Source organism: Rissa tridactyla, chromosome 8 (assembly GCF_028500815.1).
Source record: "Rissa tridactyla isolate bRisTri1 chromosome 8, bRisTri1.patW.cur.20221130, whole genome shotgun sequence".
Taxonomy (NCBI): Eukaryota; Metazoa; Chordata; class Aves; order Charadriiformes; family Laridae; genus Rissa; species Rissa tridactyla.
In genome coordinates, this window is record NC_071473.1 from 45,899,560 (window position 1) to 45,922,328 (window position 22,769).

The 22,769-nt window shown below is 53.6% G+C and overlaps 1 protein-coding gene and 1 long non-coding RNA gene across 3 annotated transcripts; one reads left to right on the top strand and one right to left on the bottom strand.

Annotated features, from left to right (window-relative positions):
• Positions 1–1,118: 1,118 nt before the first annotated feature.
• Positions 1,119–20,413, top strand: LOC128913946 (uncharacterized). Of its 2 annotated transcripts, XR_008468131.1 has the most exons (4): positions 1,119–1,918; positions 2,824–2,956; positions 12,026–20,169; positions 20,351–20,413. It is a non-coding gene; the product is annotated as an uncharacterized LOC128913946 (long non-coding RNA). The 2 variants fall into 2 exon arrangements; XR_008468130.1 differs by lacking the exons at positions 12,026–20,169; positions 20,351–20,413 and adding an exon at positions 8,617–8,744 and having other exon boundaries at positions 1,320–1,918.
• On the bottom strand, positions 5,408–12,995 carry PDZK1IP1 (PDZK1 interacting protein 1). Its single transcript, XM_054212344.1, has 4 exons — positions 12,831–12,995; positions 8,599–8,707; positions 6,535–6,633; positions 5,408–5,989 (listed from the first exon to the last, which is right to left on the bottom strand). The coding sequence occupies exons 1-4, from the start codon at positions 12,901–12,903 to the stop codon at positions 5,917–5,919; spliced, it is 354 nt and encodes a 117-aa protein (XP_054068319.1). The 5' UTR covers positions 12,904–12,995; the 3' UTR covers positions 5,408–5,916.
• Positions 20,414–22,769: the final 2,356 nt, after the last annotated feature.

Consider the following 22,769-nt stretch of genomic DNA (forward strand, 5'->3'; position numbering starts at 1 on the left):
TGGCCTTTTCGGCCACAAGGGCACACTGCTGGCAGCCCCTGGCCACCAAGACCCAGCCCAGTCTCCTTGGCGGTGGCTTGCAAAGGAAACTAGGAGGCACTTGAAGATGTCCCTGTGGCATCTCCTGGTTTGGGCATGGGGGAACAAGACCAGAGCAGAAGTTAGACCTGTTGAGGACCCACAGATGCTGCCCATTCCTGCCTCCATACAATGCCCTGCTTGTCCACCCAGCCCTGTGTTTTGAGGCCATCACCCTCCTCACTGCCATGACCGAGCTGCTTGTTTGTTTTCCAGGAGTCCTCCTGACTGTTACGAACGGCCAAACCCCAACCACTTCCAGCGGAGACCTTTCCTGGGGAAACCACTCTGGGAAACATGCTCAGGAAAGAGAGGCAAATCTACTGCCGTTTTTTATGCAAAATAAAAGGATCATTATTCCAGGCAATTCTGACAATAATCGAGGTAACCTGAGCCAAACGCTTTAAAGTCTTTTCCCATGAAGAATGATGCTTAACCCAAGTTTGCAGTTTGAAGGACCAAAGCTGTTGGGGGAAGATCTCGCAGGACTGATGCATTGCGGAGCCATAACGCAGCGGCAACCAGGAGAAAATTCTTCCGCTTTTCAGCTTATCCAGGTCAAACGGGGCAACCCAAACATCCCCCCCGCCTTCAAATGCTGGCAGTTTCTGGACAGCAGCGTGTTCAAGATAACCTCCTCTGCCAAGCCACCGCTAAACGGCTTCGAGAGCAGCAAAAAGCAGCGCGAGGAGCCGGGCAGCACCCGGTGACACAGATCTAATCGCCCGAGCATTTGCCCCAAATGTCTCCCTGCCAGACGGTGACATTTCTGCGCTGTCTCGGCTCTCTCCCTCCATCACCATGGCTACAGCAGCCGCCAATCCACGGGCGAGTCCTTCCAGGGTACCACCAAACCCTCTGGGAGATGCTACAAGAGCCAGCCCCTTTGGCAGGGAGACACTCCGGGGACCCTGGGACTGCCCGTAGCACCAAAAATTCCCCTTTTTCTTCTTTCCCTCCTCCTCTTTATTTTTTGTTTCTCTGTCTTTTTTTTTTTTTTTTTTCTTCTTTTTTGAAGCACAAACAATGGAGCTAAAAGGTTGGGTATCAGGCCGATAATCATGAATGACGTGTCGTTATTACACACCACACATTCATTATCTCCCACTCCAGCCATGTCACAGGCGGCTGGAGGAGGGCAGATAACGGGGTGCCTTCATGCAGATGGCTTATTATCAGGATGTTCCAGGAGGGGCTTTAAGACAGTTAGTGATGCTGTTTGCCAGTTAAAGATTAGAGACCCCAGAGAATAATTAACAATCCCAAAACCCAGTTTTTCTGCTGGATTCTTCTGCTTTCTCCCCCCTCCCCCGTCCTCTTTAATCTATTCACTCTGGCAGGTGTAATAAAGTGATAAGGACAGGCTCCGGGGATGTTTGTTTGGCTACTACGAGTGTATAAACCAACAATGGATGGTATTTTACTTCTGGCTTTCAGTGGCTTGAATTGAGACCAAAAACTTTGCAGCCCCCTTTGCCCACACACAGCCACCCCTACACGCCACACTCCCAGCTCCCACCTGGGTGGCTGGGCTCCTTGCCTGGCCCGAAGGACCACGGTGGTGTGACAGACTCCCTTTTTGCTTCTAGAGGTCCAAATCGCATCGCTTGGGTGTCAAGGTACCTGGCGTCGAGAAGTAAACTCCAGGCTGCACTGCTCAGGGCCAGGGCTGGAGCTGGTGGTCCTTCCAGCAGCAGTTTACCTGCATATGGCGAGTCTTTAATTAAACCACCTTGGAATAATTCACGTATCCTCAGGACCAGGCAGTGCTGGCCCACCTTTGCCAGTAGTTTAACGCAGCTACGCACATTGGGCTGTGCGTGGACTTCCAAGGAACGAGGTAGGTGTCCACCTGCCCAAGATGCTCCAGGGTCGTGGTCACAGCTGGAGCAGAAACATCTTAAACCTCTGTGGCTGAATAGCCTTGCTAACCTCAGGGAGACTGGGGAAGCCTCAGGGTAAAGGTTGGCTTTCAACAAGATGCCCTGTTGTCTGGGGGTCCAAGGGATGAGTTGCACCCTCCTAGGCCACAAAGGAAAGCTGTGATACATCTTGTAACACAAAAAGAACATTCTGAATATCTTCTGCCCTAAAGGAGACCATCCAGTCCACAGCAGGTGCCAAGCCTGAATGCTTTCCTGAAGCCCAAGCTTCAGAGATACTGGCATTATGGAGTGAGGGGTAGGATGGAGTACCCACGGGTGTCCTTCACCTTCATCGTTGGGCTTGGGGTGACTTGTGGAGGACACGGTCACTCCCCATGTTGAGTGGAGAGAGGTGCTGGGGAGGATTTGGTCCCCAGGCAAGTTGGCTCAGGGCCCTTCAGAGAGGTCACCCAGGCTGTTGGAGGTGCCCATCACCTGGGGGCTATCAGGTACAGCCCTGGCTCTGGAGAGCATCCCCCAGCTCACAGGGTCAACGCGGTGGGTGCGAGCACCACGACACCAGAAGTTGCCTTCCTGATCACGCTCATCCTGCCAGGGAGGGAGAGACAGCATTGTGCTTTAAACAGCATCCCCGACCCTATCAGGGAGAGATGAGATATCCTAATTATGGCAGTACAGGCGAGGATCCGGGCTGTATCAGCCAGCACAGAAAGGTAAACAAGAAATATAACAATGGACCCTTAACACTCATTAGCTCTGTCAGATAATACCTCACTTTTCTCCCTTTGGGGCTTAAAATCTAATTAAGATTTTCCAACAATAAATTTCATTTATGCTTGCTCCCTTTTGTTCTTTTTAGGATCACAACGAGAAGCATCCGCGAGCCGGCTGCACAGCTTGCGGGAAGGCAGCCCGCTTCGCACAGCCAGCCTCGGATCGTGCTTGACGGACAAGGGAAACTGAGGCAGGACGGCATCACGGACTGTGCGGAGGTGAGGTCCTCCCCGGGGAGGTAACACGGTGGCTCTTGCAAAAGCTGTTTTCCCCAGGAAAGTGAACTCTGAAGGGGCACTGTCTGGGTTAAGACCAAGCATCAAGGTTCCCTGGCTTGCCCAAAGCACGTAGCGGTAGAGCCCCATCCCTCTCCTTGCTTGGACCTAGGGCCGTGGGAGGGACCCATGGGGAAAGGGACGCCGAGACCCACCAGGGTCACCTCCACTCCAAACCTGCACCCAGGCACTGCCGGGGGAACAGCTTGGACAAGCATCGTGTATTCTGGGTGTGCGCAGGGCAGGGAATAAACTCCCGCTGTTACTCATTATAAGGATGCCGTTTCTAACTCCTTTTGCAACCGAGAGGTAAAAATTAATGGGTTCCCGTCCTCTCGCCACACCCCCAGCCCGAGTGCTGACGCGGCGGGAACGTGCAATGACTAATCCTCCTTAAACCCTGCTGAGCGAAGCATTACCGCTGAACTCCGGGAGCTTGTTTTTTTCCAAACCCGCGTGACGTTTGGCGTCCGCAAGAAAAAAAACATGGGAGCAGCATCCATCAGGGAGATGAGCGGGGAGGTCCAGGACCCAGCCTGGGGCTGGCTCAGCCTCCAGCTGCCCCAGGGAAGGTGGTAGAAGGGGGGACCGGCTCTGTCGTGATGCTGGGGACGGCGGCCATCACTCCTCCGCACCCAAGGGCTTGACCCCTCTAACCCTTCTGCCTGTTTTCTTCTGTCCCCACGCAATTTCTCAACTGGAGCCGTGATTTCTCAATGCCGAGTCTTGAGGGCGTTTTCAAAACGTTTGCCTAAATGAGGCTCTCAAGGGAGATGCCTTTCAGGGTGCGTCTCTTACTGGAAGGCTCCTGTTTCACTCCTGTGCCCGAATTTTTGTGTCACCACCTGCTAGGAACACCAACAGCCTCAGCTGCAGGAAGTGAGACAGTGGATCGTGGCCGGTGGTGGCACCAGGGTTGAGCTCCAGCCCCTGGCTCCATCCCAGCGGGCTCCCGGCGGTGGGAAGTGGCTGAGCTCTCCATCAGGGCTGTCACAGCTTCACTTCAGGGAATACCCGGCAGGTTGCGGTGGTTTAGGAAAACTGGGCTTTTTGCAAGCCAGATGCCTGCACCGTGCTAGGCAGCACCTGCTCCAGGCTCAGGGCTTTTAAGGTCACCGGCTAGAGCAGGGGACCAGGGCACAGCCCTTGCAGCAGGAAAGCCCATTCAGGGTTGAAACACGCAGAGCAGGAGCTCTGCTAGTGAGGGGCAAAACAGCACCTCCAGCCCCAACACCCAGCTGCCTGTTTCTGGCATCGCTGCCTCCAAACGGGCCTCCAAAGCACCTCCTGAAAGGAGACCAGGGCTCTCCCCAGACCCAAACCCACCACAGCTGCTGGTTCACAGCAGGGCTAACATTTCCTCTTGCCTCCACGCTCAGCAGAAAGCGAGAGCAAGGGGTGGCTGAGGTACCCAGTGTCCTTCTGCCATCTCCTCCCGCCGCCTCCTTCCCTTTGTGTTTGCACAGCCCCAAGCACAGCAGAGCCCAAAACCACCCTGCTCCCCCCAAACCCAGGGGCTACCAAAAATGTCCCTCTCATAAATCCCCCATCCCATCCCTCCCAGTCCTGCTCCCCGGGTTGCCCTTGATGGCAGAACCCCTTAACCCTTTCCTCGCTGCTCAAGAGGAGGACCCTGCATGCTGCTTGGGTAACTGATGTCCCAGGGAAGGCCAGGCCATTACAGGTCTCTCATTTCAATCTGCAAATGCTGTGTCTTGGGAGTGCTCATTGCTCCCACGGTGATCCCAGCGCTGTCCCTACCAGGGCAAAAAACGAACCCTGGTTAATGAACAGCCCAGCAGGAGCAGGTTGCACCATGGCCAGTTGCCCCAGGGAGAGTCAGCACTGCCCGGAGCAGCCCCCAGACACATCCTGGCAATACCAGTAAGTGATTGCCATTCGCAGCCTCCAGCCCCAGGAATGATCCACAGTTGGCTATGGGTCTGTGCCCTGTGACCAGCGGGATTCAGGGAGTGCTGCCTTTCACCCGTCAAGCAACACTGAGAAGCACTGGGTTGGTGCCGTGCCTCAGTTTCTCCATCTGGCGAATGGAGAGGAATGACGCTCACCTCCCCATACGGCCCCTCACGGCTCTGGGGGGCCCCAAATGCTGAGCAAAAAAAATGCTCCACCTTTTTGTCTCCCCTGTTGACGCAGAGACACGCACAAAAGTGTTCCTGGCTTCATCCAAGTGAGGAAATAAGAGATGGATCCAACCCAGGAGGGATCACAGGGGAGATGGGGGTGCTGACCCCTGTCTAAGCACCCTTCCCACCCCAGCACCACCTTCCCCAATGTCCCTCCCTGCCCAAATGCCTGAAGGCTGGGAGTGTTTCAAGAGGACGGAAAGTTCTTTGGGCGATTAGCAAAACAGCCCTCTCTGCTGTGGTATGGGCAACAATTCTCTTTATTGCTCACAGGGAAGATATGTACAGGGGAGAAGGTTTGTTCTGACATTCAAATGCATGGTGTAGGTTGTAAAAAGGAGGGTGAAATGGGGAGAAGGGTGGGCTTTTCACCAGCAGCTCCCTGGAGGGTGTCTGGTGATGTGGGGAGGTCCTGGGAACCCAGTGGGGATCCGTCCATGTCTGGAGCAGGTCAGCATACCCCTGGGAGCAGGAACATCAACCTCGCCAACCAAGTGGGGTGACCGCTGGGCAGGAGAGGTGGCACCTCTAGACCTCTCCTGGGGACTGAAGCCCACATGGACATCGTCCCCCGAGGCAGAAGAGTGTATCCCACAGGCGGGAAGGGAAAAGATCAGGAGATGGTGGTGCCGTGGAGAGGTCGGGGACCCACCGCACACAGGGCATGCTGGTGCAGTGGATCCCTGTGAAAATGCCCATCGTAACAGTGGGAAGCAAAGTGAGAGGACGAAGGAGAGAGGACGGCCGGGGTGCCTGCTACATGGCAGTGGTGACCACCTTCTCCTCCAGCTCCAGGTTATTCTCATAGGCATGCTTGCTCTCTTTGGACCTGCGTTGGGAGGGAGAAACACAGAGGTTAGCTTGTCCCCAGCAAGACCGGCCTCCCTGAAGCCACCACCGGGGCCCTGCCCTTGCTGGTGCCAGCCGTGCGTTGAGCGAGGGGCGAGGTGGGAAGGGCAGCAGGGGCCCCCCTGCCAGGGCGAGAGCCAAGCACGGGGTGGGAATCGCTCTAATTTTTAGCAAGGACTCTTTTGACAGTCAGAATCTGCGTGGTGACCTATGGCCACTTTTGGTCGTTTCCCCTGCTTGAAATGAGTGATGTAGGATAAGAAAAACGTGGTGTAGCAGGTTGCAAGGTGATGGATGGACCATGGGGCCCAGCTGCAAGGATGGGACGAGACCAGGGAAGGGGGGGATACTCCCTCACCACCTTCTCCTTAGACCCTGAAGAGGATAAATGCCCCCAGACCAGGTACATGGGACATCTGAGACCCTGAGTGGGAGAAGCTGTGGCTCTACGTGTCCGAGCCATCCCAAGGGGGATGGAGCAGAGCCCAGGAGCCATGGGCAGGGGGTTCTGACCAAGTCCTTCACCTGAAGTCGGCTGCAGGGGTTACGTATTTCCCTTCATGGCCATTGGACATGACAGCCTCCGGCTTGTCCTCGACACTCACCACCGTCTCGGCATTTTCCCTGGAGAGGGAGAAGAGAGGAGCTGAGACAACAATGGAGGGGTCGTACCAGGGAGCAGCTCGTGACGGTGACAGTGCAGAGAAAGGGACTGTTCCAATGCTACAGAGATAATAAGGGACCTGGACGTGTGATCCTGGCCTCAGACACCCCCTTCCCAGCAGGACAAGGGCGAGGAGATTGCAGCAGGTTTGCAGGGGCCGTGCCTGGACACCAAGTGCCAACCCCTGTCTCTGGAGCTGGTACTCCCAGCGCCGGGCTGGCAGTCAGCACCACTCATTTGTCAATACGTGGGATTGTTTTCTCCCGCTAACTGGTTTTTCCAGTCTTCTTCTATGTAATCTGTTGCAAAATAGTCTCCTACGGTCCCAACTGACACCGAGAGGAATTCCGAGGCTCTGCCGGCACCGCAGCCCCGGCACAGGAGGGTGCACACATGCATGTCCATGTGTGCAAAACTCTCGTTCCTCTTGGATGTGAGTCTGGATCGCTCGCAGAAGGAACCACGGGGCAGGGACCGGGTGTTCAACCTCAGCCGGAGCCTAAAAGCTCTGCTCTGGAGCAAGACCACGAGCCGAATATCCCTGGGAGGGTTTAGCCGTGGTGGGTGGGTGCAGGCCCATGCTGAGTGCACATCCCTGCCTCCTCCAGCGCTCTCCCAAGGGCGATTTGGGAGGCTTTTCCGAGGAACAGACTGGCATAAACAGGCGGTGGCTTGGGCTGATAGCTGCTTGTCACAGTGACAGCGCGGAGCTGGCAGCGGTCCAGACTGCCGAGCCTCGCTGACGGCTCTTCTGAAGAGAGGCCAGATTAATTAAAACAAGCCGCCATCCCCCCCTCAAGCCCTCCTCAGCATCCTCTGCCTCCAGGCTGGGAAGAAGCAGCGGGGCACGGGCAGAGGTGGGAAACACCATCCCTGCCTCCCGCTCCGTGGGTAGGGGGCTCCTCCAGTCTGAGGACAAAGGTTTCTCTTTGGGAAAACAAAGACTGCAGCTGCACATCAGGCCATATAAATATATATATATTGTGTATATCTATATATATACACACATTGCATTATGCATTGGCCCTGAATGCATCCTAAAGGACCCTCTTTAAATGTATCTGAGGCAGAAGCAGACCCCAAGTCCCCACCTCCCCATCCTGGAGGGGCTGCAAGGGATGTGCAGATACAAGAAGACTCCAGCACCTTTGGGTGCAAATCCCAAAGCGCCCGTGCTGGTGCAGAGGAACCGGGAATCAGGCTATAGGGCACTTTTGGTCTTCATCCCCTGTTGACTTTGGTCTCAGATTCAAGATCAAGTTACTGCAACTTAGCCAGTTAGCCTGGGTCAGCTGAACAGGAGCAGCCACCTGTGCCTTTGCTTGGCCAGCAGCAGGCAAGAGGTAGCCAGTCCCGCACAGCCTTTTTCTGATGAATTAGGCCACCTCATTTGCCTGTGCCGTGGGCTCCATGTGGAGAGCACTGCCATGGCTTGGCTACCTCCCTCTTCTCCCAGTTCTTCTCAGTGCCTTCTGCTGACTTGGCCCGGTCTGCTTTGCAGATGAAGCTGTTTGGGGCCTGTTTCCCCATGGATATAAGGCACCTGTGAATTGCACCCCCAAATCCGTTGGAAACCAGGCTCAGGCCAGCCCCCCGAGATGCGTGCCGGCGTAAACCAGCCGTGATGATGCATCTCTCCTGTCTTTCTTGTGGTGGCATCCGAGTGCTCTGTTTGGGAGTGCCCCTGCACAGGGAGCAGTGGGGACGGACGGTGTATGCTCGCAGCTGGCAATAAGTAACAGGGAGCAGAGACCAGGACAGCAAGAAGAGGGCAGGGAGACCAGGACAGGGAGTCTTTGCTCTTCTTGCCGGGCAGCGATCACACTGTTCCCAGCCCTGGCATGGGGACGGAGATCGGCTGGAAGTGACCCGTGCAGAGGCAGCTAAGCCCAACCCGAAACAACCCCCGGGGCTCCCACACTTACACTTTCTTCTTACACCAGAACCTGTTGACCACGAAAACGATGGCCACCAGGACTAGGAACACAACCACTGCGATGACACCCTGCGACCACGGCTGGAGGCTGCCTCGGGCTGCAGAAGAATAAGGCGACACGTGTTAGAAATACATCCTCAGGCTTTATCTGCCGAGCTTCTCCCGTCCAGCTCCACCAACGTCCAGCCAAGAGCTCAGTCCCGCAAAGCCAAGCAGACCACGTTGCTATTGATCCAGGCAGGCTTACCCAGGCGATAGCAGTGAAATAAAATGCAAATAACAGCAGTTTCACTGGCATTTGCATGTGGAGCGCGATGCCTTGCTGTTTTGGGGGCCCATATACACATACATACACATATGCAGTGGGGTGCAGATGACTCTGGGATGGGGGGACAAAGGGCTGGGGGACGTGGAGGGAGGGAAGGAGGATGTTTGCCCAAAGTGGCAGGGGAAGGAAGGCAGAGGGGTTTCAGCAAACTGTTCATTCTCCTTCCCCAGACGCCACAGATGTCGTTTCTGGGTTATTTTCCAAATACTGCCTGGCAAAATAAGGACCCCGCCACCGGGACAGTGTAAAATTTGGTTGTCACTCTCGCAGCAAACAGTTGCCCGCGTGGATTTCGGTAAAATACACCATTCAACAAGTTTCCAGAGCAGCAAACCGATTTACGACGGGAAATTGAAGGCTGAGGCGTTCAGAGCAACAGCCTCCAGCGCAAAGGCCAGGCGGGGCTGGCGGGGGGCCAGGCGGCTGGGGGGGTGGGGGGGGGGACAGCCTCATGGATTTGTTTTTCTCAATCGAGACCTGAGCAGTGATGCGGCCACGGGTGGGAAGGCTGCAAGATGTATTCCTGGATGTGGGAGGAACTCAAGGGTAGGGCGATGAGAAGAAGAAACCTTGTCCCCGTCCTTGCCGGCATGGCTGCTCCTCGCCTCCCACCAGCTGCTGGGCAACGGAGCACTTAGACATAGTCAAACCCGTGCTTAAGTGTTGCCCTGAATATCAGCACCGAAAGGACACCTCATCCATGGGGACACAACCTCTTGGGATTTAATTAGTGATTTATAGAGGGGTAGCTTTTCCTCTTTCTGTCTGTCGAGATGCCAACCCTTGCACACAGGTGAGGTCCCTCTGTGCAGGTGGAGGATGCTCCCCGCCAGCCCCAGCATCAGCCTGGGACCACTGGGACCCAGCTCCTGCCGCCGGCGCCCCTCAGGCTGAGCTGCCCCAGGAGTGGTGCCTTGGTACTTCAGTCCAGCTCAGGAGCTCTATGCTAGCTTCACGTGTCTCACGGGAGATGAATCTCTGCTATAAACAGCAAATCATCTTTACTAGCGGCAATAAAGGTGGGTGGTGCGCTGCTCCGCATGTGCAAACTCCTCGACCGCTGCCAGCTCCATGCCGTCTCTGCTGCTGACAGCCCTCATCTCCTTCCTCTGGTTTTGGGGAGGGGGACTGTCCTTTGGTAAGACCTCCAGCTCCTCGCATCCTTATATCAAGAGGCTTTCATTTTAAAAAGCAAACAAACAAACAAACAAATGAAACACCACGAAACCCAAAACAAAGTTCTTTTTTCCTCTTGGAAGTGGAACCGGCCTGGCCAGAAGACTCACCGCCTGCGCCAGTCCAAAAAAGCGATGGCACCCCGGAGCAAGTGTCCGAAAGAGCAGCCCCAAAACAACAGCCTTCAGCCCCCCTGCCTCCCCCCCAAGAGACACTTGCCATGTTTACTGCACGGTCGCGGGGCCAAAACTCAAGCAGGAGGAATTCAGGCGGAAATTCCCTCTTGTATCAGCGTGTTTTGGCTGAAATCCCATCGCATCGGCAGGCTGATGGTGGGGGTACGTTGGGGCGGTTGCAGTGGAGAAGAGCAGGACTTGGTCCCCTCCTGCCCTATGTGATGGGTAGGGATGCTCCTGCCCCTGCTGCCCACCACCGCTGTGGGTCCAGCCCCGAACGCACCTATTACCTCCAGGCTGAGCTTTGGCTCGCTTTGCTCCCTCCCTCGCTCTGCCCTTGGCTGTTATCTCAGCCAGATTTATTTATTAGTTGTGGTTTATTTTTCCTGTCGGGACCAGGGTTTCCAGCCTCAGCCTAGAAGGGGATGGTCAGGTCCCACCCCTCCGTGAGCTTTCTGCTGGGGATAAGGGAGTTCAAGGTCAACCAGGGAATGAAGTCAGCGATGACTGACAACGCCAAATTCGCATCTCGTGATCTTCAAGCAAAGGAGGCAAGGAGATAAGTGGTAGGAAATCTCCTCCGGAGCAGCCATACTCAGGAGGTACTGTGTGTTTTTGCAAGCAAAACCTCTCTCAGATGGCTGTTTCCACCAGATTTCAGAGCATCCAAAGACAAAAGGAAAAATACCAAACCAAATACCCTCTGGGGAGGGACTCTTTATCAGGGAGTGGAGTGATAGGACGAGGCGTAATGGTTTTAAACTGAAAGAAGGGAGATTTAGATTAGATATTAGGAAGAAATTCTTTACTGTGAGGGTGGTGAGGCACTGGAACAGGTTGCCCAGAGAAGCTGTGGGTGCCCCATCCCTGGAAGTGTTCAAGGCCAGGCTGGATGGGGCTTTGAGCAGCCCGGTCTAGTGGGAGGTGTCCCTGCCCATGGCAGGGGGTTGGAACTGGGTGATCTTTAAGGTCCCTTCTAAACCAAACCATTCTATGATTCTGTGATTCTAAAATCAAGAGGTTCTGGCTTTGAGAGACCATGTAGAACCTGCTGCAAGGGGAGATGAGCATGGCAGCGGGAACGGCAAATGCCTCCCTGTCAGGCTGAAATACCCCTGTGGGTGCAGGGAACTTGCACGGGCAGAAGAAAGGAGGAATGGGAACCAGGCGGAGGCAAGAGCTTGATAGCACCATCTTCCCAGGGAGTGAGTATGCGGATGGCAGCCCCCGGGGGCACCACCTGGCTGGAGGCTCACCGGAGCACACCCTGCTGCCCTGCCAAGAGAGATGGCCGAAAGGATGAGTCTTGCCTGTGGAAACAGGACCGTGTTCCTGGAAAAATGATTTGCCAGGGATGTCCCTCCTGGGACAGCTTGTTCCTCGGGTTCTGCCACCTCCTCTGTGTTTCACCCCATGGCAATGGTAGGTTTTTCTCTCTCAAACAAGATCTTCTGAGCCAAACTAAGCAATGTGGGATCTGCACCCACAGCAGACATGCGTCCACACATCTGCAGCTACAAATGAGACTGAGCAGAGATGCCAATATAAGCCCTAGCGTGTGTTGTAACTCCATTTCCTTACTCAGCAGCTGGTTTGAAAACACAAATCTGCTTTTTGATACGTCTTCCCCGAGTGCTTGGAAAGCATCGGCTGGTCCCTGTCTTTTCCCCTCTCCAAGGAAGCTGAGCCACGCTCTGAATCCTCATTAAAGGTTTCGGGTTTTTTTCTCTTTCCAGGCAACAGCAAAACTTTCAGTCCTGCTGACGGTGGAGACCCCAGCCTGTTAAATCCCCAGCAAGTTGATAAACAAATACAGGAAGAGCGGTCGGGGCTGGGGCATCAGAAGGAGAAAGGGGGAGGGAATTTTCCAGGACTTTGGCAGCATCAGATGAGTTTTAATTACTCCTCGTTATTTGTAGCATTTGACAAGTCCTTCCACAAATTTCCTAAAAATAATGCCCTGGTCATAGGAAGTTTATTAAGTGTTTGGGAAAGGAACAGGAGGGCAATTTGCAGAGGAAAATATTTGCTCCCTCACCTCAGCAATGATCAAAATTACAGATTAACAGGAAAAACTGTGAGCTTGGGGAGCGACCCAGCGCAATGCTTGCCCAGGGACAAGAGCGAGAAGAAAGGAAAAAAAAAGCCTTAAGAAAACAGGTTACTCATCTGGGTGCACAGTCCTGCCGGAGGTAAATCAGAGCTGCTTTATCCCCGCGTAAGCAAGAGAAATAAACCTTGGATGGCAGTTTCAGCCTTCGGCAAAACAGGTAGAAAGTCTCCATGTCCCGGCTCCGGCAAGACCTCCCACCCCACCAGACACCCACCCGTCCCCATCGCCCGCCGACGTGAAGCCAGAGCTGAAGCTCAGCCAGAAGCTGGGATGGTTTTTTTCCTCCTCTTAAGAGGCTTTTTCACAGTTGTCCCTTTTCCCCAAAGCCACCCCACCGAGCAGCTCCCACCTTCCCAGTGCTCGGCGCACCTTCCTGCCTTCCCCCTGCCTCAGTTTCCCTGGGATGTCAGGCAGCTGCCTGCACTTACCTTCCTGGCAGCAGGCAGGCTCCAGCGTCAGGAGCAGCCCCAGGAGGAGGAGGAGGAGGCGGCGGGCAGGCATGGCGGCAGGCAGGGCCACCGGCTCTCTCGGGGCGCGGAGGAGCAGCCGGGCGCCGCGCTCGGGCACGTCGCCCTCCCACAGGAATGAGCGCTCTGGTCAATTATCAAACGCATTAACGAGGGAGGCTAATGCTCACACCTGGTTATTCAAATCCTGCTGCGGGAAGGGGTGGAAGGAGGTGCCTCCTCTCTTTCTTCCGCGGAGGAGGCTGGTGGGGAATTTGGGGCACGGTGGTGGCTTGAACCTGACTGTCCCCTCAGGGCGTGGAAGGGGACTTGGCCACCAAATATTTGCATCGGCCCAGGAGGAAGAAATTATTTTTCCAGCACAGCTGTGGCACTCGGGGAACGTCGCTGAACAGGACCTGGGTGTCCCCCGAGTCCCCCTCCCCGCAGCAGGAGGGACGGGGGGGCCAGCCATGCCCCAGCTCTGACACCCCTTCCCACCCCACCGGACCCTGCGTCCTGGGGATGCGGGGAGCTGCCCGGCACGGCTCCCACTTGCTTCCCTGCTCTTTTCTTGTCAGCAAGTGTCATTAACAGCCCAGCAAAACACACTTGCGGCTTAAAAACATCAATTTAATAAAGCCGACTCGATGCCAAGTACTGCCTCCCACCTCCCACACCTTGTTTAATGGAGAGATGGTTCAACTGAGCAAACACGGCGTTCATTTTATTGAGACATCAGGGCTGTTTCCAACAGAAGAGGTAAAAACACCTGAAGACCCACGGCAGATAGCAAAGCTGGCCGGCCCTTCACATCAGCTGGGCGGATGCTGCAGGATGGGGAAGGCACACGGCAGGCTCGTAGGTCCCAAATGAAGCAGCTTCCCAGCCCGTGCCGGGTTTGGATGGCTGACAAACCCACCCCGCAGGAAGAATAAATGCTATTTGGCTTCACGGCTGCACAACTTCGGTTACTCCTGGAGGAAACTTTGAAATTGTGAGCCGGAGTGGCTTTGTCATCGCTCTTCTCCTCGTGTGTCGTAGCATCTCCGTAAGCCCAGCCCCGCAGAGCTGGCGAGCATCCCCCTCAGCAGCATCTGGGCTCCCAGGCTCTGGGCCTGGTGGTCCCCTCCGCAGGGACCCCACTGGCGCACCGGGTCCCCACCCAGGCACCCGCAAAGGACTCATGCTCAGGAACATGCGACACCCTCAGGAACACATACCCACCCGTGCAGGATTGCCCCCCTTCACCCCTCCTCTTTCCCCTGGACCTAGAATAATGTCATTTTTCCTGAAAATAAGCCGGAGATGGCTTGAGCTGCGCAAGACTGAAGGCCAGTTCCCAGCTCTCTCCCAGATTCATTTCCATGGCCAAATCCTCACCTGCAACGTGGGATAATCCCGTTGCCAACCCTGATAGTTTTTGCTTATGAACTCCTTGGGGCAGGGACTCTCCTGCTGCAACCAGCAAGGAAGTGGCACGACAGGGACCTGCCCATAACGAGGCCCTATAAAAACAATCTAGTCCTGTTACCGGGTAAAAAGAACGGCTTACGAAGAAATAAAAATGAGACTGAACTTTGGGTTCGCCGTGAATTGCTTCCACGTTATCTATCCAGGAAAGCAGGCAGAGCTTGCGCTCTTTGCTGCCGGTTGTTGCTTGTCTCTTAGCAAAAACTCAGCAAAAAAACCTGGCTCTTTAGAGCAGAAGGCTTTATCAGCAGATCGGAAGTTCTAGAGAAGCCAGTCCTGCTGCTGCCCTTGGAAAATTCAAAGTCTGAGACATCTCTCTGATGTTGCTACCCACCCCAAGTCACGCCTGGGGCTGCAGCAGGTTGCTCAGGGGGTTCCTTCTAGTCCTCCTCCACGTGTATGCCAGGTTGTCTTCCCACCCCGAGGCCCTGCCCAGCCCAGCTCTAGGGACGTAGGGTCGATTTTCTGAAGATAGTGACGTCTTGAGGATCCATCCGTATCCTACGGTGTGTTGAGGGGGTGTGTGACAGACCAGACCCCGAGATGAAGGCAGGGCTGCTGTGCCTTCCAGACAGCCGTCTTGCTGTCGGCTCCCTCAAAGGAGAAACTAACACTTTACTATTGCACATTCCCACAGTGCTAAGAAATTTAAGGAAATTTAATTCTTCTGGGCTTGCTGATGAGGCCAGGGAATCGCTTGTTTGCTTATCTCAAAGGTCCCCTGTGCTCCAACTGTGCGTCTTCTTTAGCCCGTGGCAGCTATCAGGAAGGTATGTGCTATTGTGGCCAAAAGCACCTGTGGCACCTGCTTGGTTGCATATCTCATGGTCGAGCCCGGGGGGATGAGAAACAGCAAGTCACTGTAATGGCAGCAGCCTTGGTGCAGAGGCAAAGTAAGAAATTTCGGCAAACAAATAGCCACCCGGCTCGCCCTTTTGCAGTTCTGGCTGTGGCTTGGGACCCGAAGAGGTGAGAAGCTCAGCTTTTTTGCTGCAACACGCTGGAAATCTTGCTGTCTCTCACATCGACGCCTTCAGCGTCGCCCATTCGTGGTGAGGCAAAGCCCTGCAGGTCCATTTTACAGGTGAGGGAAACTGAGGCACAGAAGGGGCAAGTCACATTGGCGGCCGTGACTCAAACCCAAGCGCAGCCAGAGCCAGCCCAGTTCTCTCCCAGGGACTCATGTGAGCAGCTGCCCGTACAACAGGTCACACAGAACAGGTCTTGGGATTTCAGGATTTACACTGATAACCTCCAAAAATTGGCATTTCCCCCTCCCCTCCCCCCCGCCAAGAAATATGTCTTTTTTAGCCAAAATTAACTTTTGCTCAAAGTGACGTTCCTGAGCCTAAAACATGTTCCTGGGTGATACGGCTCAGAGCACAGCAGCCAGTTCCTCTTCGAAAGACGTTGTGTGGCTCTGTGTTTTTATGGAGGTTATTTTTCTTTCTCCTTCACTTCCTTCCTTCCTTCCTCTCTTCTTCCTTCCCTCCTTCATCCCCTCCATCATCCCCTCCCTCTCTTTTGGAAAGAGCCATAAAAATAATGCAAATGGATGAGCGCAAGCCTGAACAGCCCCTAAAGGCAAGATTGTATTTTTCCTAGGGAAAAAAAAAAAAAGGTAATGTTGAATTTGTTGCATTTCAATAGTTGCTCCAAAAAGAAAAGAAAAAAAAAATAAACCACAAACCCAATTTTTAATTGCTTGTTTCTTTTAATATTTTCCATCAAAACCAAATATTCCTCGCTTGCCCCAGAATTCTCTCATTTCCCATCGACATTGGCATTCAAATCCAGCCTGGGATGGATGCTGCGAGGGCAGAGCCAGGAGCTACCGCTGTTATAAAAAGGGCATTTTCTTGACCCAGGGTGCCACTGTGGATAAACGGCAGCAGAAAAAGGCTTTTTGTCCATCACAGCTCTATGCCTTCACTTTCCCTCTCTAAAAATGCCTTTAAACTGCGATCTATTTTCTTATTTATGTGCCGATGAAAACCCTGATGTCAATGGTGTGACAATAGGGCACGGCCCCGCGCCATCCCCATCCTCCCCCCACCAGCCTGGGGTCCTGCTGGGCCATTTTCTCCCCTCCTGTACACTCACACATGGCCAAGAAAAAAAAAATAAACCACCTCTCGGCATTTTATTAGACATTTTATTAGACCATTCATGAGTCGCCCAGGGCTGATGCTAATTGCAAGCCTTGCATAAGCAGCTGGGAGCAGGGGGTGGCACGGCAGTGGCCGTGATCCCTCCTGGAGCCTTGTTTGGGGAGGGTGTGGATTTTGCCCTTCTCCTCCCAGGCATCCGGGATGCTCCGGCGGGGTCAGCCAGGACCGCTGCTGGCAGGGCACGCGCTGGGAGCTGGTACCCAGCAGCCCTCTGAGATGGGACACAGACGTGGCACCACCATTGGGCACCAGATAGGGCTTCTCCATTTTCCCTCAAGATCTGCTCAGTAGCATCACCACGTATTTCGTGGGACCCTCTGGATGATGTTTTTACACCGGTTGGTTTTTGGCACAGGTCCCTTGTCCAGCCGCCATCTGTGCAGGGGCCTGATGGGCAATGCTGCTGTTCCATACATCTAGGGGCAGCAATAGGCTCTCTCCCCTCTCCAGCTGCCCGTTTGCACACAGTTGCCATGATTTGTCCCCTCTGAGCTCCTTGGTCCTCTGTCCGTGGCGCCAATGTCTGCCAGGGGTCTCACAGCACATTCACATCAGCCTCAGGTCCCCCAGCCTTGAGAAATTAAGCTGAGGAAACCCCCACCTGATCTGTCCCGCCGTGCCCTGGTCTGGGAGGAATCAAACTAAAAATCCCTGAAACGAGAAAAAAAGTCCACCCACCTCCGGTCTGCCTTATTGCCGGGGAAAGAGCCTGCATCTGTGATTCCCCCTTGGCGTTCCTGACTGTTCGGAGGGCACATTGCATCCCTCATCGCCTCTGAGCGCAGGGAAAGTGCCACCGCATTGCTGGAGTGACGGATAGCCGCGATCCCGGCTCGTAGTGCTCAGAAAGGGAGAAGGGAGCTGACTTCGCTCTGGATATTCCCTCCTGCCCAGCAATATCGAATGGAATGAATAATTTACTATCCGATCATCTCTAATCTTTGTCCCATAAAATCAGCAGCAAGCTGGGAGGGTTTTTGAAGCCTCCAGCTGCATTCGCTGATAAGACATGAGGCAGGAAAGATTGGAAGCCCATAAAAATGATAATCTCAGGCTTCAGTGTAACTTGGTGGAAGGGTTTTCTCCAGTCCTTTCATTAAGGATGGATTTCATGATCTTCCTTAAATAACAACAAGCCTTCCCACGAGGAATCTCCCATCCGAAAACTGATTGCATCGTCATTAGGAAATAGGAGGCCCAGCAGCCAGAAAAAAAAATAATATCTGGAGCACAGGTTAGCACAGGGGCCAAGTCCCTGCGGAGCGACCGGCACCTGCCTTTATGGGGTGGGAGAAAAGGGGGCGATCGGAGGCAATTTCCAAACGCAGAGCGAAGCTTTAGGCATCGGGGCTCTGCCTGGGAGAGCCGGGCACCGGCACCGTGCCGAGCTGCTGGCCACAAACCTGACCGTGAGCCCGGCTGTGGAGCAAAGCCCCATCGTCCTCGTCCCGGACCTCCTTGGCACAAAGAGAAACTTGGCGTCTCATTTCAGTCTGGTTTGATACAGCATGCTCCTCTCCAGCCCCACATTCCTTGAGACTGGCTATTGCCTGGGAGAAGAAAGAAAAGGAAAAAACCCAACTCATCAACCATTTCCATGTGAATCTCAACCAAGATGGCCAAAAGGAGGAGAAGGGAAGAGTTGGCTGGCTTGGTGGGGGTGGATAGTTTCAGGAAATAATTATCCCAGAGGCCAGAAGAGGAGAAAATTAAAAGTGTAAACTATAATCAGATGTTAAGTTGCTTTTCTTCTGCTAATTGAAATAATGTTTTCTCTGCTACCCACCACTCTACCACTTTCAGATGCTAATCCCTATCAAACACGGACTTACAATTACAAATTCATAGGCATCTTTCCCAGGAGCAGAAATTGCTTTGCCCTGTAACCTCTAAGATGAGGTCTTAATAGGAATTCACGAGCAGTCGCTGGTAAAGCTTCATTAGCCGGAGAGAATAGACAAGGGCAAGTTGCGGTCTCCCTAACCACTCTAGGGAAAAATTAATTTAAATTACTTTGTAAAGTAACAAGGCTAGATAATGTGTTTCTTTCTCGGATTATTGTTTTCTGACACCCTAATGCGCTCGTAGATTAGGATGCTTTGCCTGTCTTGATGGTGGTCCACGCTAAATTGTGGTTTATGGAGAGCAGAAGCTTTTGGAAGGGGAAACACCGACCCCTCCATCCAACTCTGGATGGAGATGGGCTGAGGATCTGGCTGTTTCTCACCAGGTTGGGTTGCTTGGAGGCTGTTGGGTTGGCAGGTAGTGGCCACCTCCAGCACAACATCAACACAGCCTAGAAGACAAACCTGGCTATTGACGGTGACACTTCAGTGTTTCCCTGGCTGAAAAATGGTCGAAGGCGGTGGAAGGAATCCTGCTGATTTAGGGCATCTCCAGATTTGTTTCCTGGAGGCCAGATCCTGAGCAATGCTGAGCCCCCTGTTCCCAAGGACTGGACCAACATGGGAAACCTCTTCCAGAAGCCACCATCCCTCAGCAAAGTTACCTGTATGGGGTTGATTCCCAACCAGCTAAAACCTAAAATGCACTGAAATATGCTAAAAACCAAGCCTGCACCCCAAGGATGGGGGGGGGGCTGTGATTTCTCCATCCCTCCAGCCCCTGCCAAGCCTCCCCAAAAGGAGCTGTACTTCTCTTCCCCTGGCACCAGGCTGAATGCTCTTCATGCTGGGCTTGCAATTTGGTGTAGTTTTATGGAGTTTTGCAGTGAGCCAAGCGAGGGACCGCGGGAAGATGTGGAGATAAGGGCTTGGCAAAGGGGCTGCGACTCTTCCCAGTGCCCCGGGCTCACAGCCGGACTTCGGTGGGCGCTGCCAGCGCCCGGCATTATTAACCTGAGACTTGTCACACAGAATGGGCCAGTCTGCCTAAATCCTCGGGGGACGCGAGCATCATTCAATGAAGAGACAAAGAGTTCAAAGGGCCTTTCGTCAGCAAATAGCACTGATCATCTCAGCTGATTAAATAGGTTCCCAACCGATCCGAGAGTCCTAGGAGACCAAACCGAAGCTGGGAAGATTTATGGGGAGCTACCTGAATTGGAGAGGGAATATATTGATTTTATTCTTGGCTTCTGAAGGGGATCGCTGGGTTTTCTGAGAGCAAAGATGTGTCAGACAGAGAGATAGATAGGGAGGTTGATAAGGGATGGATGGATGGATGGACTGACTCACGACCCATCTGATCATTTTCCTGTCCCCACTTACTCAAGGGAAGACAGAGAAACCTCATGGCACACAGACCTACCTCCTGTCATTCTCCCATCCAAAACTGCAACGCTTAGAAATAGGATTATAAACCCCAAGCACGAGGTTTTGTATCACCACAGCTCCCACAGTCACTTGAATTTCTTTCATCCCCATCAGCAACCCGTTGCCCTCCAAGCTCTGACAAATTCTGTCACCTTTGCTGGTGACAAGCCCAGTGTTTTGACAGCTCCAAGCATGATTAAGGGCACCCTCGAGTCTTGCTTAACCTTACTGTCTCCCAACAGGCAGGAACCCAGCCTCCCGTGTTCATCAGCCTCCTGGAAAGCAGAGGAGCATCAGGGAAGGCTGTGTCCCATGAGGAGGACACCGCTGCATGTCCCTTGGTGCAGGTAGAGAAGAGCCTGATCTCAGTAGGACCCCCCTGCTCAGCACCACCTGAAGAAGGTATTTTCCTTCCTCTAGAGCCCGCAGCCTTCCCGAGGCATGGGAAGGGTCCTGGGCAGAGCTGAGGAGCACCCCTAACTCAGGAGAACTGCCTGAGCATCCTTGAAGTGGGGTCCAACCTGCCACAGGGCATCAGCCCTATTTATTTCCACACTCATCATCAAAAGCACTATGTTTTCAGGTGGCATCCCTCTCCTCTTCCTTCTCATTCTCAGCACCGGAGCTTTTGCCTGGCATCCGAAGGGGGGGAAAAAAAAAAAAAGAAAAAAAAAAAGAACAGGGCCATCGGCAGCGAGCGAAAGGCATCTAATAACCTCCACTTCTTTTCAAAGAGCTCCAGTTGTTGCTTTACAAGTGTACTCCAGCCCCGGCAAGTGCCAAACAAAAGCTCCCCTCTCCTCCTTGGCGCCTGTTAAACAGCCGTATTATTTCAGGGAGCTGCATCTGCTGGGTGGCAGCCGCGATTACCATAACACAGGGGCAGGATTTGGCCTGGATATGCTTCGCCCTCGATTCTGCAAGAGGCGAGAGCGTTTGGCTGCTTGAAAAATAAAATGAAAAATAAAGCGGGGGGGGGCGGGGGGGGGAGGGGAAGGGGGGGTGCGCGGGGAACAAAATCAAATGTATGAAGTCACTTTTCTGGCTGCCACCCAAGCAAACAGATGCAGGTAGCGGTGGAGATGGGGAAAATCACGTCATCTTCTGCTCTGAGCAGCGGCTTCTGTTGCTGGGGAAGGGGGTGGGAGGGAGGTGGAAAAGCCGGAGGGGTTTCATGTGAGTCCAAGGGGTGAAAGGGGCATTTCTCAGGGTACACTGAAGTTAGGGGAGCTTTTTGGGAATCTTAACCTATTCCTGAAGCCTTAGAGGCTGCTGGCCCCTGGAGGATGCTCCTGCAGCCGAGATGAGTGCCGTGAGATGGGGACAGGGAGCCAGGGCTCCCATGGGAGGGACGGGATGGATAGGAAAGGGCTGAACAACACCGAGCGGTGCCATTGTGCCTCAGCGGCTGAGAACTGTCTGCCCCCAAATCCAGCCCTGAATAGATTTCGAGGACAAAAGGTGAAGACCCCTGAGAGATGCTTTTGCCTGGGATTGAGGAGAAGAGGCAGTTTCCAGGACTGGGCGGGCTGTGAATTAAAATGCAATAAATAGCAGGTCATTGGCACAACCACCAGTACTCCCACCGGGAAGCGCGAGATTTTGTAGGGTCATCTTGCCCCTGCCGAAATCCCAGGGGACTCGGCAACTTGCGCTCCCCTGGCAGAGCCAACAGGGAACCAGTGACCGTGAGCTTGGAGCCCATCGCCCCCATGTCCCAGGGAGTGTGGACCCATGGGGCAGCACCGAGGCCTCCAGGGCCAGGCAGAGCTGGGGGGAACACCAGCTGTCCTGAACTTTCACTATGCCCCAAAATACCAAAAAAGAAAAGAAGGAAAGAAGGGAAAACAAGGAAAGAAGGGAAGGGAAGGGAAGGGAAGGGAAGGGAAGGGAAGGGAAAAAGGAAAAGGAGAAAGGGGAAGGAGAAGAAGAAGAAAAACGGGAAAAAAGAAGAAAAACAGAAAAAAAGAAGGAAAACAAAAAGAAGAAAACAAAGAAGAAAAAGAATAAAAAGAAAAACAGAAAGAAGAAAGCAGAAAAAGAAAAATAAAGAAAAAGAAAAAGAAGAAAAAGAAGAAAAAGAAAAAGGAAAAGAAAAAGGAAAAGAAGAAGAAAAAGAAGAAGAAAAAGAAGAAGAAAAAGAAAAAGAAAAAGAAAAAGAAAAAGAAAAAGAAAAAGAAAAAGAAAAAGAAAAAGAAAAAGAAAAAGAAAAAGGAAAAGAAAAAGGAAAAGAAGAAGAAAAAGAAGAAGAAAAAGAAAAAGAAAAAGAAAAAGAAAAAGAAAAAGAAAAAGAAAAAGAAAAAAGAAAAAAGAAAAAGAAAAAAGAAAAAAGAAAAAGAAAAAGAAAAAGAAAAAGAAAAAGAAAAAGAAAAAGAAAAAGAAAAAGAAAAAAGAAAAAGAGAAAAAAAGAAAAAGGAAAAGGAACAAAGAAAAAGAAAAAGGAAAAGAAAAAAATAAGAAGAAAAGGGGAAAGAACATACTTTATTTGGAAAACACCAAGAAAACATTAAACCCTCTTAACAAACCCAGCCTCCCCAACACCCCCCCCGATCCCGGCGCTCCTCTCCGTCACGGCGCGGCGCTGGCGCGGGGCGGGGCCGCAGGGGGCGTGGGGGGGCGCTGGCGCCCCCTGGCGGCCTTGTGCGGCGCGGCGGGCTGCGGGCCGGCGGGCGGTAGCGGCGGCCGTGCCCGCGGTGGCGGCTGTGGCGGCGGCGGCGGCGGCCCCTCCGGCTCCGGCTCCGGCTCGGTCTCGGGCTGCTCCGGGCTGGCAGGAAGCGCTCCGCTGCGGTCGGCTTTGATCTGCCGTTTATCTGCGGCCAGGGGTTCCCCGAGACCTGTTCAAAGGAGGCGCTGGCCCGCAGGCGGCCGCCTAGGGACCGACAGCGGCCGCGTGGGCTCGGTGGCGGGGCGAGGACCACCCCCCGTGTCACCCCGCGACAGGCCGGCCAGGACCCCCGTCAGGCCACTTGCGGGGACATCGGCTGCGAGCGGGAGAGCAGGCG

Bases quoted from the DNA above. Each gene is read 5' to 3' on its own strand.
- PDZK1IP1 (XM_054212344.1), bottom strand. From the start codon at position 12,903: ATGCCTGCCCGCCGCCTCCTCCTCCTCCTCCTGGGGCTGCTCCTGACG. The intron at 8,708-12,830 runs GTAAGTGCAGGC...ATTCTTCTGCAG, and splicing joins GCCTGCCTGCTGCCAGGAAG to CCCGAGGCAGCCTCCAGCCG. The intron at 5,990-6,534 runs GTGAAGGACTTG...CTCCCAACGCAG, and splicing joins ACCCCTGCAGCCGACTTCAG to GTCCAAAGAGAGCAAGCATG.